Source organism: Psammomys obesus, unplaced genomic scaffold (assembly GCF_907164565.1).
Source record: "Psammomys obesus unplaced genomic scaffold, mPsaObe1.curated_primary_1811, whole genome shotgun sequence".
NCBI lineage: Eukaryota > Metazoa > Chordata > Mammalia > Rodentia > Muridae > Psammomys > Psammomys obesus.
The window spans coordinates 15,997,547-16,012,832 of record NW_026592118.1 but is presented as its reverse complement, the minus strand read 5'-3'; the positions used below and the strand labels follow the sequence as shown (position 1 = coordinate 16,012,832).

At 44.5% G+C, this 15,286-nt stretch overlaps 1 protein-coding gene and 2 long non-coding RNA genes across 9 annotated transcripts in view; 2 read left to right on the top strand and 1 right to left on the bottom strand.

The window, feature by feature from the left end:
* The window catches only part of LOC129681083 (uncharacterized), a 33,884-nt gene extending 30,336 nt beyond the window's left edge, over positions 1-3,548 (top strand). For all 3 annotated transcript variants that reach the window (XR_008720770.1, XR_008720769.1, XR_008720771.1), the window contains one exon: positions 3,354-3,548. This is a non-coding gene — a long non-coding RNA (uncharacterized LOC129681083). The remainder of the gene's footprint in view (positions 1-3,353) is intronic.
* Positions 1-7,493, bottom strand: part of LOC129681085 (uncharacterized) — a 10,443-nt gene extending 2,950 nt beyond the window's left edge. The window contains exons 1-2 of the long non-coding RNA XR_008720772.1: positions 7,416-7,493; positions 4,330-4,455 (exon numbers count right to left, since the gene is read on the bottom strand). This is a non-coding gene — a long non-coding RNA (uncharacterized LOC129681085). The remainder of the gene's footprint in view (positions 1-4,329; positions 4,456-7,415) is intronic.
* Positions 7,421-15,286, top strand: part of Gsap (gamma-secretase activating protein) — a 138,397-nt gene continuing 130,531 nt past the window's right edge. For 4 of the 5 annotated variants that reach the window (XR_008720768.1, XR_008720767.1, XM_055612980.1 and 1 more), the window contains exons 1-2: positions 7,626-7,788; positions 14,999-15,075. Coding sequence is in view for 3 of the 5 variants with exons in the window: in XM_055612980.1 (XP_055468955.1) it covers positions 7,692-7,788; positions 14,999-15,075 (174 nt within the window). In the remaining 2 variants the exon portion in view is untranslated. Of the gene's footprint in view, positions 7,789-14,998; positions 15,076-15,286 lie in introns of all 5 variants that reach the window. The other variant, XM_055612982.1, reaches the window with a different exon arrangement.

Genomic DNA, 15,286 nt, shown 5'->3' with positions numbered 1-15,286 from the left:
ACACACACACACACACACACACACACACACACACACACACACACACATACATACATATATATCAAACATATGGGGCTGGAGAGATGGCTCAGTGGTTAAGAACACTGGCTATTCTTCCAGAGGATCCAGGTTCAATTCCCAGCACCTACATGGCAGCTCACAGCTGTCTGTAACTCTTGTTCCAGGGGATCTGACTTCCTCACACATAGAACAATGTACATAAAATAAAAATAAATTATTAAAATCAAACATAACAGGGAACATTATTAAGACTGTAATAAAAACTTTTAATGATCACTTGCAAATCTCAAAACTTTCACAAATTATTTTCAGCAGTTTTTGTTTTGTTTTGGTTTTTATAAGAGAACTGAAGATAGCAGGCTTTTAAGCAAACTAGTATGGGACATCTTGGTGACTAACTCCCCGGGTCCTCTCTTGTATTAGGATGTACATAGAGAAGGCCCCAAAGACTCACTTTCCTGGCACAGCAAAATCTTTAAAAGAATTTTCTACGATACGGTTATTTAAAATATATATACCTTAGGGTCAGATCATATTCTTTGTACACAATGATTCATGAGAAATAAAAAAATAAACCACACTGGAATTTTAAGAGAAGTTGGTTAAGGAAGACTGATCTTTAGCCAGTGAGTCATTGTGTACTCACAGAACTTTGATCAATGCTTGCAGGGACTATTTTGTGCTGAGAACAAAGACACCAAAGAGATAGGCAGGAGAAAACTGGCGTTAGGGAGGCTCTGTGGAGAAGCGGAATCAGGAAACGCCTCCCAGCCCTAATCAGCAAAGCCAGGTGGAGGACACAAACTCAGAACTACACACATGTGAAAACGTAGTGCTCTTTGCAAAGAGATAGGTCTTTCCTTTAAATCGTAACCACAGACTTCTAGTTTCAAGCCTTCCCGATCGAAGAGTCCGGTGTGATTCAGCGGTGGCAGGCAGCCTGTCATTACCATCCCCCCACCCCACCCCCGGCTACACTAGGTACCCAACGCCAGTCTCCCCCCCAGCCCCACCCCCCGACGTGGAGCATTGCGTGTGCAATTTAATTCCAATCAAATGTCTTTTCCTAGGGTATTTGAAAGGGCGCACAAGCCCTCCCCCTTGGAGATGGGGACTGCATTTACTCAAAAATTTTTTTTTTTCATTCTAGGCCTTGGTAGCTAACTGGGTTCCTCCAGAAATTGCCCCTGCAGAGTCAGGGGCGACAATAGGTCTTCTGTAGGACTCACTGGGAGAGTTCAGCTCCAGCAAAGGCAGCTTTCAGGGCAAGCTGGAGCTGGGGTTGGCTGCCAAGACTTCAGTGAATTACTTTGGATATCTCTTGGGTGTTCAGAAATTTGGAAAAAAAAAAATCTATGTAAAGAGCACATGGCAGCTCGACAGTAAAAATCTGCCTCACACACTCAGATGTCTGTTACACATTTCTTTTTAAACAGCTAAGTGCTGTTTATGGAACACACAAAGGATTTTTATGAAGCCAACATATACTTCTGAATGAAAAAATATCTCCCTGTAATTGATATGTATTCTTTGCCATCAATTTCTCTAGGAAATAAAATGTTATGATTGATGGCTTTGGAAAAGACAAGTTTAGTGTTAAGTTGTTTTTTTTTTTTTCCCTTGAAGCTAGTTAATGGAAGTTTCCTGTTCGTGAGGAAAGATAGTTTAAAAAAAGAGCTTAAATTTTCCATTATGCTTTCTGTTTTTTGACTACAGGATATTTTTAGCCAGTTTTGGAGAATGACTTTCATCCAGCATAAGGTTAATAAGAATGCAACTTTTTTTAGTGGTTTGCAGTAGGAAGATGCAATATAGTTTCAAACCCTTGTGTCTACTAATAACTCAGTGTTTTGATTCAAACCACCCATGCCACTATTTAAAATCTGCAAGAGAAAACAGTGCAACTGAAGATGATAATCTATCATAAGAAAAAAAAAAAAAAGAGAACTTTATAAGCCTTCTGAAACAACAAATATTTGGTTACAAATTTTGTTTTAAGAATGCCTTTATTTTGAAATAATCATAAGGTTCTAGAATTTTTTTTTTACTCTGAAAAATGAGATTAACTGATGGTCTAATGTCTTCTTGTTCTTGAAAGACGGAACAGCTTGTCCGTCTTTCCTTGATGTTCACAGCCTTTCTACTGCTTCAGTTATTATGTGGCATGTCTTCATTTGGGTTTGTGTGATGTTTTCTAATGCTTAGATTATTTCTTTTTTGAGTCGATGCTAGCCTGTAATGACCGTCTGTTCCACACTGAAAGCATTAACTTGATGATATTCCAGACTTAATTAAGTATGTTGGACGTGAGCCATCCTTTTCCTCATCAAACTTTCAATTAATCTGGTTGGTGTGTCCATGTACTTTCGGCTGTTGCTTTCTTGTTTTAACAAGCCGTAGCCTCTTACTGTTGTCCTTAGAGCATTTACTCAACAGATTCATTCCCAGGTAGGCAGCCCACCTTCCAGGTTAGCTGCCACATCTTCTCCAAGTGGCTTGAACTCTGACCTCCTGGCCTGGACTCCTCCCTCTCTTACCCTTGATACCCTCTTCAGACAGCCTCTGACATGGCATCTTATAGCTTGCCCTGGATTCCCTCTGTCCCGTTTTAACTCTGACACCCAAATGTTGACCAACAGCTGCTCTCAATTCTACCTGCACAATTTTCTTTGCCTGACATGATAGTTTTATGAGGGACTCATTCAGAAAGAGAAGGGGAAAGAATAAAGGGTGAAAAGAGAAAGAGAAGGATGAATATTTATGTAAGTCACAAGTAAGTAAATTAAGTTACTGTTGGAAAATGATACATTTTTCATAATAATAATCACATCAGCCACTTAAAAGGGGAATAATAGAATATAATACCTTTCTTTTCTATTGAAGAGATTTTTTATACATTATATTCTGATTATATAACAGATCCTCCTCACTCAAATCTACACTCTCTTTTCCTTTCCCTCATTGGAAAACAAGCAGGCATCTAAAACATAAAAAAAAAATAAATAAATAAACAAGATAAAACCAAACAAGAATAGGACAAAACAAATGGGGGAGGGGGGAAAGCTAAAGAAAAAGCACAAGAAACACAGGTATGCAGAGATACAAAACAGACAAACATACATACATACATACATACAGACAGACAGACAGACACACACACACACACAAACACAAAATCAGAAATCATGTTATATAAGCAAAAGACCTGTGAGGTTGAAAAAAAAAAAAAGTGTAGAACTTTTGGGAGGTATTTTTCGAAGAGAATCACCACCTTCTTTTTAACCTGTATCTTCCTTTTTTTTTTTTTTTTTTTTTTTTTTTTTGATTTCTAGGATGCAAGCAATGATGGCTGGATTGTCACAATCACCTTGGACCATGACAACAAGTATTTAGTCCAGATCTGATAGAACAAAAAGCTACAATGAGCTTAGAGCTTAGGTCCCTGGTGACTGCAGGAACCTGCACCCTGAGCTTTGGACTACCCACCCCCCAATGGGTGACAGAATAAAACCCGGGTGTTTAATTTATGGTTAGTTCTGGTTTTTATTAACTTCTTGGGAACACAGCTCCAAGTCCCATTCTTACGTCAGCCACTGGCAAGAGGAACTGCTACCTCCCGACCGGTGCCAATGGGTTTCAGGAAATCACAGTGACTACTATAGTAAACATTATCTCTTAAACATAATTTTTTTATTTTTGTTAAAAGTAAATTGCAGCTGGGCATGGTGGTACAGGCCTGTAAGCCCAGCACTTGGGAGGCAGAGGCAGGCAGATCTTTGTGAGCTCAAGACCAGTCTGAGACAGCCGGGCTACACACACACACACACACACACATAAAAACAAAACAAAACCCTGTTTTGTAAAACAAACAAATCAATAAAAAATATAAACTGCATTCTTAATATCTATATAAGAAGCCACCTTATTGTAAAGGACTACTACATCTTTGGTATGGACCTTAATTAATTCCCAATTAATAATTATTAATAATTTTCTCATGTACTATTTAGAATCTAATATTTTAAAATGACTTCTATGAATTTCAACAAGAAAGTTCTGGACCATCCTTTCAAAGGTACAACTCTCCAAATGCAAATTTTGTTTTTTAGCTTATTCAGGATTATTTAATTCAATAATATGATTTTACTAGTAAAAATGTTCTTTAAGACCTATCAGGGCCTACACCCTTAAAGAAAACTGACTCTCTCTTCCCCAGAAGCCATCAAATGTCAGGAGCTCATGCTCCTCTCCCACTTCTATGCTGGAAATGTGGAGTGCATGACCTCGTAGAGGTCTTGTGCAACTTACCACAGCCACTGTGAGTTCATGAGTACAGCAGTCATGTCATGTCCAGAAGACACTGTTTTGGTCCAGTCCTCCTGACCTCTGGCTCTTACAATCTTTCCACCTCCTCTTCCTCAATGGTCCTCAAGCCTTGGGGAGAAAGGATGTGATGTCTTATCTATAGCCATGCATCCCACACACCGTTATTCTCTATACTTTGACGAGTTGTGAGTTTCTGTGTTGCAGAAAATAAATAGGCTATTAATTTTATCATTAAGAGTCTATAATCATTACGGTGGTTATTATTAACCCACTATCATAATCAGGAAAAGACACAGACACCTGTTGTGTTTAAACAATACTTGTTTCAATACGACAGGTGTTCCCTCCCTCCCCCATCTGCCTTATTATGTCTCAGCCCCACATCCCATGCAGTTTGCTTTAACCATTCCTATCTGGGCTACTTCCCATCCAGTATTCCCATAAATTCTTGCACAAGCTTTCCATCTTTTCACGTGGCTCCTCAGAGCTCCTCCTCCTGGCCCGAGTGGTACTTTACATACCCCTTCTTCCTCCGTTACCTGTCCCCTCTTTCCTGTGATCCTTCTGTCCTCAAAGCCTGAGGACGTTAGCTCTGCTTTACGCTTCTGCTTCTGCCCTGCCCAGGTCTGTAGGCCTTTTATTTAGCTAATCAGGATAATTTTGGCGGCAAGGTTATACAGCAACATTTGGGGTGTGTGATAGTCTGTCAGAAGAGACAGCAAGCAGACCTCAGGGAGCAAAATAATCAATCAAATACAAAACACCAGAACATGCTGTTACATTTCTGCATTAATCATTATCTATCTGGTGTACAAAGAAACTTCTCTGATGAGTTCAGAGGGTGTGGGTACAGAGACCTCCTGACTTTAGAAAGCAGTTTGCTACGATGTCCATTTAGTAAAATAACAGTAGGTTCATTCCTAGGGCCCACGAGTTTCTCAACTATGGATTCTTGGTTAGACTTACTGTATCAGACATGCATTCCTGTTACAGAGCCAGAAAGCTACTGGCTTCCCCTCCCCCCCCCCCATAACATTGGGGCCACAATTGCACCAGTGACCAATGCCTGATGTATAGAATTTTTGTGCTGCCAATTCTATGTTACTCTGCTTTTAAGGCCATCATGATTTATCTTGAGCTTCTTAAGGGGCGTCCAGGCACAGCAGTGTGGGCAGTTTTGTAGTGCTTGGCTGCATCTTTCTGCTTTCCTGGTCATTATTTCTCGGCCTCTTTATTTTTCTTAAACTTACAGGTATTCCCAGGAATTGTTTTTATGTGAGCAAGAGAATCATAATTTAAGAATTCTTTCTTGGTCAGGATAGTAGAGTGGAACATTTAAATCGAATATAACTGTTAAATAAGCTATCTTCCACATGTAACTGACCCATCTTACTTGACCTAAAATGGAAACTGCAAAACCTAAAGACAGTAAGTTTTAAAACTAGGCAAATGAGGGCATATGTGGCTAAGAAAGCTAACGGGCTCCAGTTGTTATACAATCCTAAGGACCCTCTCACTTGAGTGCCCCCCCCTCGCCTTCCCAGCCAACGTTAGCGTTAGATTTCGCTTAAAGCTCCTGCAAATTTTATGCAAATTCGGCAGTGAGTTCTAGAATCCCACCCCAAATCATCCACTGCCGCCTCTGAGAGACACTCTTGAGAGGAGACTTCTACACTCATCAAGTAGCTTTCAAACCCCAGCAACACTCAGGTTTCCAAGGCTCAGGAACATTTCTAACATGTTAGAACATTTAGGCTCTTAGAACATTTCTAAGCCTTGTCCAGTTCCAAGCCAGTACTGGACTGGACTGTAAGGCAGTTGCTCGGGTGACTCTGTTACCCATAGCTGTGAAAGCCCAACTCTGAGGTTCAAGTGAAAAGGGCGTTCTTTAGCTTATTAATACAAACATTCATTCTTCCGGGGTGCCCTGTTCAGCGGAGCGGCGGAGCTATCTCAAGACTCAAAGTTGAATTTTAATATTTCAAAAAAAGGGTAGACATTTTCAGGTGCAATGAAGCCACTCTAAGGTCAGGAAGGTCACTGTGGGCTTGCAGTATGAGGAGGAGGCTGGGTGGAGCCAGAACTGGGAGGACCTTCAGATGGTTCTAGGCTTGTGATTCTCAACCTGCGGGAGGAGTTTGAAAGACCCTTTCACAGGGGTCACCTAAGACCACCGGAAAGCGCATATTTACATTATGAGTCATAACAATAGCAAATTTACAGTCACGAAGTAGCAACGAAAATAATATTATGGATGGGGACGTCACCACATGAAGAATTGTATTAAAGGGTCACAGCATTACCAAGGTTAAGACCCACTGTTCTAGGCAGGAGGCTGCGAACAGGCAGAAGGGTTCCGGGTGGCAGACTAGTCAGGAGTTCAAGATCTAGGCAGAGAGGGATCCAGGGTTGGGGAAAGGTTAGGCAGTGTTTTCTAGCGCAGTAAATTGCTGGTCTTCTGCCTTGAGACACTGGGCTAGCGAGGTATTTGTTTCTGAGGCCAGGTCTCACTCTCTCTAGCCCAGGCTGGCCATGACGAGCAAGCTAACCTCCTGCCTCAGCCTCCCAAGCGCGAGGATTACGTGCTATAGCTAAGGCTATTTCAGTTTCAGCAGCTGGCATAACCCGCTGTTGCTGTGCAGGATGGCTGGCATCCCACAGTTCCAAGCTTACTAACTGTGCATTCCTTGAGCCGAGTCAGCCGGGAGTGCTAGCTTATGAAAACACTGGGCTGGCTTGTGGAGGAATAGTTGGGGTTGGGAGGGAATCCCGGGAAGTTTGACAGTGTCTACGGGCAAACAGCAACCCAGCAGAGACGGCAAGGCAAGTCCCTCTACCTCCCCTCCCCATCCCCCCACATCCAGACTGTGGTAAGTTAACTTTCCTCAGTGTCTCTTAGCACCAGGTAGTTTACACGCTCTCTGCTGCTGATTACCTAAGCACTACAGCTAAGCACACCACCGCAGCTGAGCTCGGTAACCTTGAGTCCCCTCAGGTGACCCAGCCCTAACCAAGTAGCCCCGTGGTGGAACGACCTGGGGCTAAAGAAGGAAGCCTGGGGTCCTCACCGAGGCCTGGTCTGGAAGCCACCGGCTAAGCCACCCCTCGGGGCCCTGGGACTGCTCCCCGCCAGCGGCAGGGCGAGGCCGGGTCCCCGCGCTGCCGGGTGCAGGCTGCGGCCTGGAAGGGGCGGTGCTCAGGATCCTCGGCGGGGGGTGGGGGGCTGGACCGTCCAGAACCGAAAGCGGCAGCCAGCGGGGAGGCGGGGAGGAAGGAGAGGCGGCTGCGGGGCTGGGAGGTGTGAGCCAGGCCCGGAATGTCCACCCCGCCGCTGCTTGCGGGCCATGGCTCTGCAGCTGCTGGCCCACTTCGACGTGCGGGAGGACGTGCTCCCGAGCCTGCCGGCCCAGCCGGAGACAACGGCCGGAGGAGGCGGCGCAGGTGCCGAGGGGGCGGACGGGGGGCCGGGCTCCGGGCATCCCGCAGCAGCTCTGGGTCTCGGGTGGAGAGGGAGCCGTCCCCACGCGCACATCCCCGGGGCTGCCCACCCGGCCCAGACCAGTGGTACCCGACGCGTTGCCACCGGGATGGGGAGGCGGGAAGCGGGAGGCGGCGGGACGGTTCGCCCTCTCCTGCCTCCAGGGCTCAGCAGCCTAGGACCAGGAACACCTCCAAGTGTAAGTTGACCAGAACGGAGATGAATTGTGATGGTCAAGAAAACAATCACATAGTTTGTCCCAGCGAGGATGCTGAGTGTTCTAGGCATCAGTTAGCTTTTAAGGAGGGGGATTCAGTGGATTAAGCCAGCCCCCCTCCCCCAACCCCCCAAAAAAAAGATGTTTAAAAAGGATATAGACTCTGTTCCCCAGATTCTATGGTTTCTGTATTCTTGAGAACGGTGATGATGTCTTAGGAGACCTGTCACTCCAGGGGTGATGTAAAGAGGGAAGGGTGCCCTTTCAGGCTGAATGCAGTGAACTGGGGTTCTGTAGGCTCTAAAGGCACAGCAGCTAGCTCAAGAGCTACCAAGCATCCTCACCCCAACCCCGCCCTACCCTGCTCGGCCCCACCCTTGAGCGACAAGCAGCAGGGAGGCAAGAATGCCCTAGCTTCCCAGGTCAATTGGAGCTCATTTCTGAGGCTGTAATGGTGAGGATGGTGAGGGAGTGGAAAATGGCTTCTGTACGTCCCCAGAATTGATATACTTAAAAGAAGAGAGTCTGTTTTTCTTTTTCTTTTCTTTTTTTATTTTAAGGACATAAATAAGGAATCATCTTCAGGGCTTAAATTGACTCCAGGATAATGGCACCTCTGGGTCTCACCTTGTACATAGGAGCTATGTGTGCCCATGTGCTTGCCTGTCTCCGACATCTTTGGTTTTCCTTAAACCCTGTAGACTGCGCTTGGATGAGGTCTGGGGGGAGCGCATCACAATTTCGTTCCTCTGAACCCTTCCAGAGGTTGTGTCTACACCGCTGCTGCGCTTTAGCACAGGGGCATTTGTAGATGCCCTTGCCCCTGCGTGGTGACTGTTAATCAAAAGTAAACAACTTTGTGACTTTATAAGAGCGTGTGTAGCTTCTGCCTCTCTTGCTTTCTTAAAAGTCTCAGAAGGCTTAACTTTCTGAAGGGTTACAGGCAACTAACTCCAAGTCCGTTTCCCAGCTCCCCCTTTGTTTTGCTAAACGGCAGGTGACTGATGAGATATAAGAATGCTAGTCTCGTGTTTCAGTACGCGTGCTGTAGTTGAGAAGCTGTGTGTGACCCAGTTGGATTTTGGCTTCCTTGCATCTTTCACTCACCTGTGAAGAATTATAAACCCGTGTATTGGTGTTTCAGTAACAGTGGGTACCTCTCAGAAGGCCAACTAACTTACTAGATGTATTTGCTCTTTTTTTTTTTTTTTTTTTTTTTTTTGGCACTATATTTTGCTGTGTTTCAGAGCACCGTGGTAAGATATTAGTTCAGTAGGTGGTAGCTTAAAACAAACAAAACCAGGGGCTGGGGACAAATTCCAGAGCTGTTAAGACAGAGAGACTGGGAACCTGGGGCTGGCTGGCCAGCCAGTCTAGCTGAATTCCTGAAATCTGCATTCAGTGACTGAGCAGGATACCTGACACCAACTTCCGGAGTACACAGGCACCTGCTCCTGTGTGTCCTGTGTGTGACCAGGAAGGAGTGTGCCTTCGTGGGGTAGCTCGCATGTGGAGATCGGAGAACAACTTTCCAACTCCTCAGACCTGGGCATCACATTCAGTTTGTCAGGCGCTTTTGCCTGCTGAGCATCTCACTGGCCCTGATAGTATTTTCACATTGAAAATGTTTTAGTGACACTAGGTACTTCTTGTGAAACATGACTTTCTTGTCAAAATAGCCTGTGAGCGTAGCTATACTAGCCAGGGAACTTCAGTGGCTGGAGAACAGAAATGTAGTCAACAAGGGCTGGAGGGGAGGAGGCCAGATTTGAGTATTGTGCCTACTCTTGGTTCCATATTGAACTTTGGGAATATGGTCTCCCCTGAAACAAAATGAGAACATATTCACAAAAGTCAAAACATAGTGGTTTAAAATGTACCTACTATCCTGATATTGAACAATGTCAGGACCTTTGAAGGCTGTGTACATGCAGCCTTGGGATTCTTCACCTTAACCCCTCACAGGTAACTATCTGAATATTTATATTTTAATATTCTTTTTTATTTCATGAATAGCTTTAAATGCGTCTTTATCTGAATTTTAAGTAAATGAGAGTGTACTATGCTCTCTTTTTCCTTTAATATCCTTTCAGTATTGTAAGATTTATTCAGGTTCACTGGCTACACTGGAGCCATTACTTTTCACGTATACACTATTTTATAGTGTGGACTGTCCTTTCAAGGAGGAGCCTCCCCTCAGTGTTATGAGCATGGTCAACTCCTTCAGGGATTGTCCCTCAGCGTGGTTTCGTTCAAGTGCCTGCATCCAGTGAGACGTTGCAGCTGGGTATAAAAGGCCTGACTGTTTTGACTTGGTGTGGGACTACTCCTGCAATCAGGCTGAGTTCTGGAGCTCCAACCCCACCCCCGTGCCCAGGCTTCAGGGTCATCTGAAAGTACTGGGCCTGCTGGGAAGCTTGGCTTCTCCTACTGAGACCTTCTTCCTTCTCCTGTGTTTTACAGGTGGAATCCCATAGGGCTCAGCATTTCCTGACAAACTACTTCACAGGGAACCCAGATTTACTTTCTTTGGGGAGACAGGGGGTCCCTGGGCTTGTCATTTCAGCCAGCGTCTTTACTAAATGTCTTGTGTTCCCTTGGCAGCACTTTAAAGAAAGCATAAGATGAAACGTTGTTAGGAACCATCTGCGTGATTCTAGAAACAACGTGAGATTTCTTTCCTGTGCTTTCCCCTGCTTTGAATAGTCTTGGATTTGTGACACACCAGATTGATTTTAAATCTCACACTCTTTGCATGGGGAGTGATATAGCTAGCCGAGCAACTATTTCTTAATTTCCTCTTACTTCCTGCAGGCTGGCTCTGGGATGGGAGGGAGGACTTAGTCATGTTTTCTGTTTCATCATTCTCTTGCCACTGTCCTTCCTATTTATTCTCCTTCCCCTGTGTCCCCAGTCTTCTTTCCTAACTCTTGGTTCTCTTTTTAGTGATTTCCAACCAATAACCCCTTGCTTGCTCCTTCTCATTTCATTCAGAGTGTGAAACATGTTACATCACAGGAGTCCTGATTTAGGGATTACAAACCTGGTTGCCAGAGCCAGAGGGCCTAGGTTGAGTGCGTACAGACTAAGAACAATCCACTTTTTGATCTGAGTGCTGGGATCTGGCTTACATTGTTTTTTTTTGTTTTGTTTTGTTTTGTTTTGTTTTAAGACTGTATGACCCCCCTCTCCAAATACTGCCCTCAGGAAAGCACAACCACTGTTTCAGTTTTCGCCTCATAGCAGTTCAGACTAAAGTTTATTCATTTGGCAAACGTCTTCATGTAACGTGAAAGCACTCTTCTTTAGCAGAGAATGGATTGAAATGAACACGATTGTGTGGGAAGCTACCTTCTGTTTCACCTTATCTCAGACACCACAGTACCTCATGTGTTTCAGACTCTCGTTAGCAGGTTCACTTATGCAAGTAACTTCCTTATCCAAATGTGATATTGTGATCCCAGAGTACACTGAACTGTGAAATTAAGCCACATTTCCTCATTTGAAATTGCTAAACTTCCTCCTCTGGACTTACCAGAGATGCAGTACTGGGGGAAGAGTCAGAATGAATAAATAAGCAAAGACATTACTGAATACCTCTTTGAGAAGGGTGTGTCCAAGCATGAGCTAATCCAGAGGGTAAGGGGCAAAGAGGTTGAGTATGCATGAGACATCAGTCTAAATTTCCAGGATTTCCAAATGTATCCATTTCACACACCCTTGAAATGAAAACCACAAGTCTAACCAGGCTAGCACTAGCTAACGTACCCACGAAGACATTTTTATTTCTTTCAACTCTGTGTGCTTGGACCACATTTTGGTCCAAGTTCTAGCTTTAGTAGATAATAAATGTTGTACAATGGGAATGTCTGGGGGAACTTGACACATGAGAATGGTTCCCACACTAGTCTCTTAAAAATCAGAATATCTTGAGTTGGTGAGATGGCCCAGTAGCAAAGGGCACCTGCCTCCAACCCTGATGCTCTGAGTCCCACATGGTGCAAAGAGAGAACCAGTTCCTACAAGATAGCCTGTGACTTCCACGTGTGTCTTGCTGTCATCCTCCCTCCCTCCCCCATCACTCTCACACGCTAAATAAATAATAAAGTGTAATATGTATTTTTAAAATGAGAATATCTTGGCTCTAGTGTGGAACATCAGTATTCCTTAAAAGGCTCCTCCCCCATTTCTAGTGCAGACAGCTGAGTGTCCTGGTATCTAATATGTATAATGTATTAATGCATGCATGCATGTGTGTATGTATGTATGTAGACACATACACATGATAACTGTATTCTGTATTTGGTGGAGAATTTTTAGTGTTTTAAGAATAGATGTTTTGCCAAGAATTTTTTTTTTTTCAGGACCTCTTGTAAAGGAATTTCTTATCTTAGCTGAAACCTTTTAAGTATCCTTTTGTGAAGGTCTGTCCTTCACAGCGTCCTTATACTCCTTGAAGGAAAAAAAAAATCTCAAAATATTGACACATTGCATTCTAGAAGCATTGCGCCATTGCAGGATGGGGGCGGACTCTCTGAACGGCTCTTCAGCTGTGGTGGAGTCTCCTGAAAGGGTGATTATCATCTTCCCATCACGGCTGATACAGGGCACCAGCTCTCTGTTCTCGTTGTCATTTGAGATGAGTCTGCGCCATGGGCTCACCGTGTGGTACTGGCCCCGGGGTCCTCACGGCCACTGCACTCAATTGTCCTTTAAGTCCAACGGGCGCGTAATGATGTGCTGGAGGTGGAAATGAGAACACCTAGTGAGGTGCCGTTAGCTGACTGAATCTTGTCCCGCTGTAAGGTCAGACGGTTAGTCATGTATCTTAAAGCCAGAGCGAAGTGATTCTGACAGCTTGATCGGAATGTGTACCTGCGTATCGAAACCACTCCTGCATCCTTACCGCAGAACCCTTCCACGGGCGGTGTCACGTGACAGACAGGAAGAGCGGCTTCAAGACCTTGACCAAGCCTCGGTGAAACCTGTGCTTCCTCTGAAGGGTCCCATACCAGCCGCAGCTCTGGGGTCCAGTTCCCCCGCTAAACTTGCTTTTATTCTGCCTTTTTCTCTTTTGAATTACAAACACAAACTAAGAAAGGATTAGGAAAAGAGCATGTCACGGACAAGTAACTGCGAGGAAGGTGCAGGAACTCCCGTCTGCAAAAAATAAAACCATAAAGCCACAGAAAACAAACAGTATCCTCGATGAGGCCTGATGTAACCACACTGAGTGAGACTGGAACTCATCCAGTTAAAAGACCGAGTGTCAGATGTGGCAGGAGCAGGGTGAGGTTGGGAATGCTGTGAGGAACCAAACGACACTCTTCTCATAAGGTGCATGCCCTAGACACGAGGCTCAAGAGGACTAATAGTAAAAGGATGAAGTCATATCATAAAGGATAAAGGATAAAACCATATCCAGGAGAATGTTCACGCCATTGGGTAAGCACCAAGGGAGGATTTAAAGAGAAGAGAGAACAAAGTTTTCGACGAATAAAGTCTAATTCCTGTGGGAAAACTTAGATGTGCTTCACCCTGGAGCAGGTTCAGTTAGTTACAGGGCTTCACTTGGAAGGCCTCCCAGGAAGGCCCTCTCTGAGCTGAGGCACTGTAGCCCCTGTGGGGACTCGCCATCAGGCCTCGATGTCCCGGGTGACCATTCTCACACCCAGCTGCATGTGGTCATCCCTTCCTGTGGAGGTGGGCTCCTAATGGAGACCTTCCTGAAGCCCCCTTGCCCCTCCTAACTCTATTTTCCTCCTCTCTTTCTCCAGTTGGTCCTTACTGCACAGAAGCCTTCATGGTGGGGGTGGGGTTGTTCTTGGTGGTAAGAGAAAAAACATTTTCTGAACATTAACATCTGTGCTAACTCACAACGTCATTTACCAAAGGCAGTGCCCCGTGGGAAAAGGGCACAGAGACGTCTGTACTTTTCTCTGGTTTAGCCTGTTGCTTCTGACGTCATAGGACGTAGGAACAGTTTACCTGTGTCCTGGTATGTACAGGAGTGGAGCGTATGTGTGCACACGCATGTGGGTAAGGGCTAGCAGATGATGCTGGGTGTCCTCTGTGTGTCCGTCTTCTTTTGTTGAGTCACGGTCTCTCACTGAACCTGGCACTTGCTGACTGACTGTGCTGGCCGGCCAGCAAGCTAGAGGCTCCATCTGAATGCACTTCTCCAGCATGAGGGTTACGGATGTCTGTTGCCATGTCTGGCTTTTTACGTAGGAGCTGGTGATCCTAGTGCAAATCTGTATGCTTGCGTGGCTAGCTTTGCCAACTGAACCATCTCCTCAGTGCTCTGCTTTCAAAAGTCTTATTTTAATTTACTAGTCAAATACCTGGAATTCAGCTGAATGCCTGCCAGGGGTAAATCTAGCAGGAAACTGCAATAGCTCTTGGATGGTATGCTCTGAATGATGTAGCCTCAGAATGCATAATGAGAAGCTAGTATGCAATTGAAATTATTGATATACAACATTCTTTGTTGTATGCCTTCTATACGCATACATTCATGAGGTCAAGAGTGCATAGCGCTCTCTCTCTCTCTCTCTCTCTGACTTTTTCTCCCAGGGTGTTCCATCCCTCCCTCCTTTCTCTTCTCCTACCATTTCCCACTGTCTCTAATAAGCATCTTTGTAGCAGGAAAAGAAAAGAGTGTGTAGCTCAGTGACTATATCTGCAAGCTACCACTGTACTCAGGGTGGTCCACCTTCCCAGAACCTCAGAAGTCCTCTCTGGACATCCTCTCCTACTCGACCTATCCTGTTCCTTAAGGGTCATGAGTGTTTGGACCTCTAATGGGACAGATTTTAAAAGTTTGCCTGCTTGTAAACTCTCTCTTGCAGAATCATTAGCATCTAGCTTTGAGCTTGATTTCTTTCACAAATACTTTATTTGTTAGATTGTTAGAACCATTGCTTTGAGCATTAACTTGCCATTATATATTCCAGATGTTTTAGAAACAACTTATGAGAGCTTACGTGTACTAAACATCGAAAGAAATGGGAACATTATTTATACCTATAAGGTAAGTCCATGCATGTTGTCTTCTTATTGCAGTAACTATATACAACATATAGCTTACTTATAGTTTTATTACTAATAGCTATTTATAGTTTTAATAATTTACATAAGTTTTTTGAGATTATGCAGCCATGGCTAGCCTAGAATTCACCATGGAGACCAGCCTGGTCTCAAACTCACAGAAATCTGTCTGCCTCTACCTACCTCCAACCTTT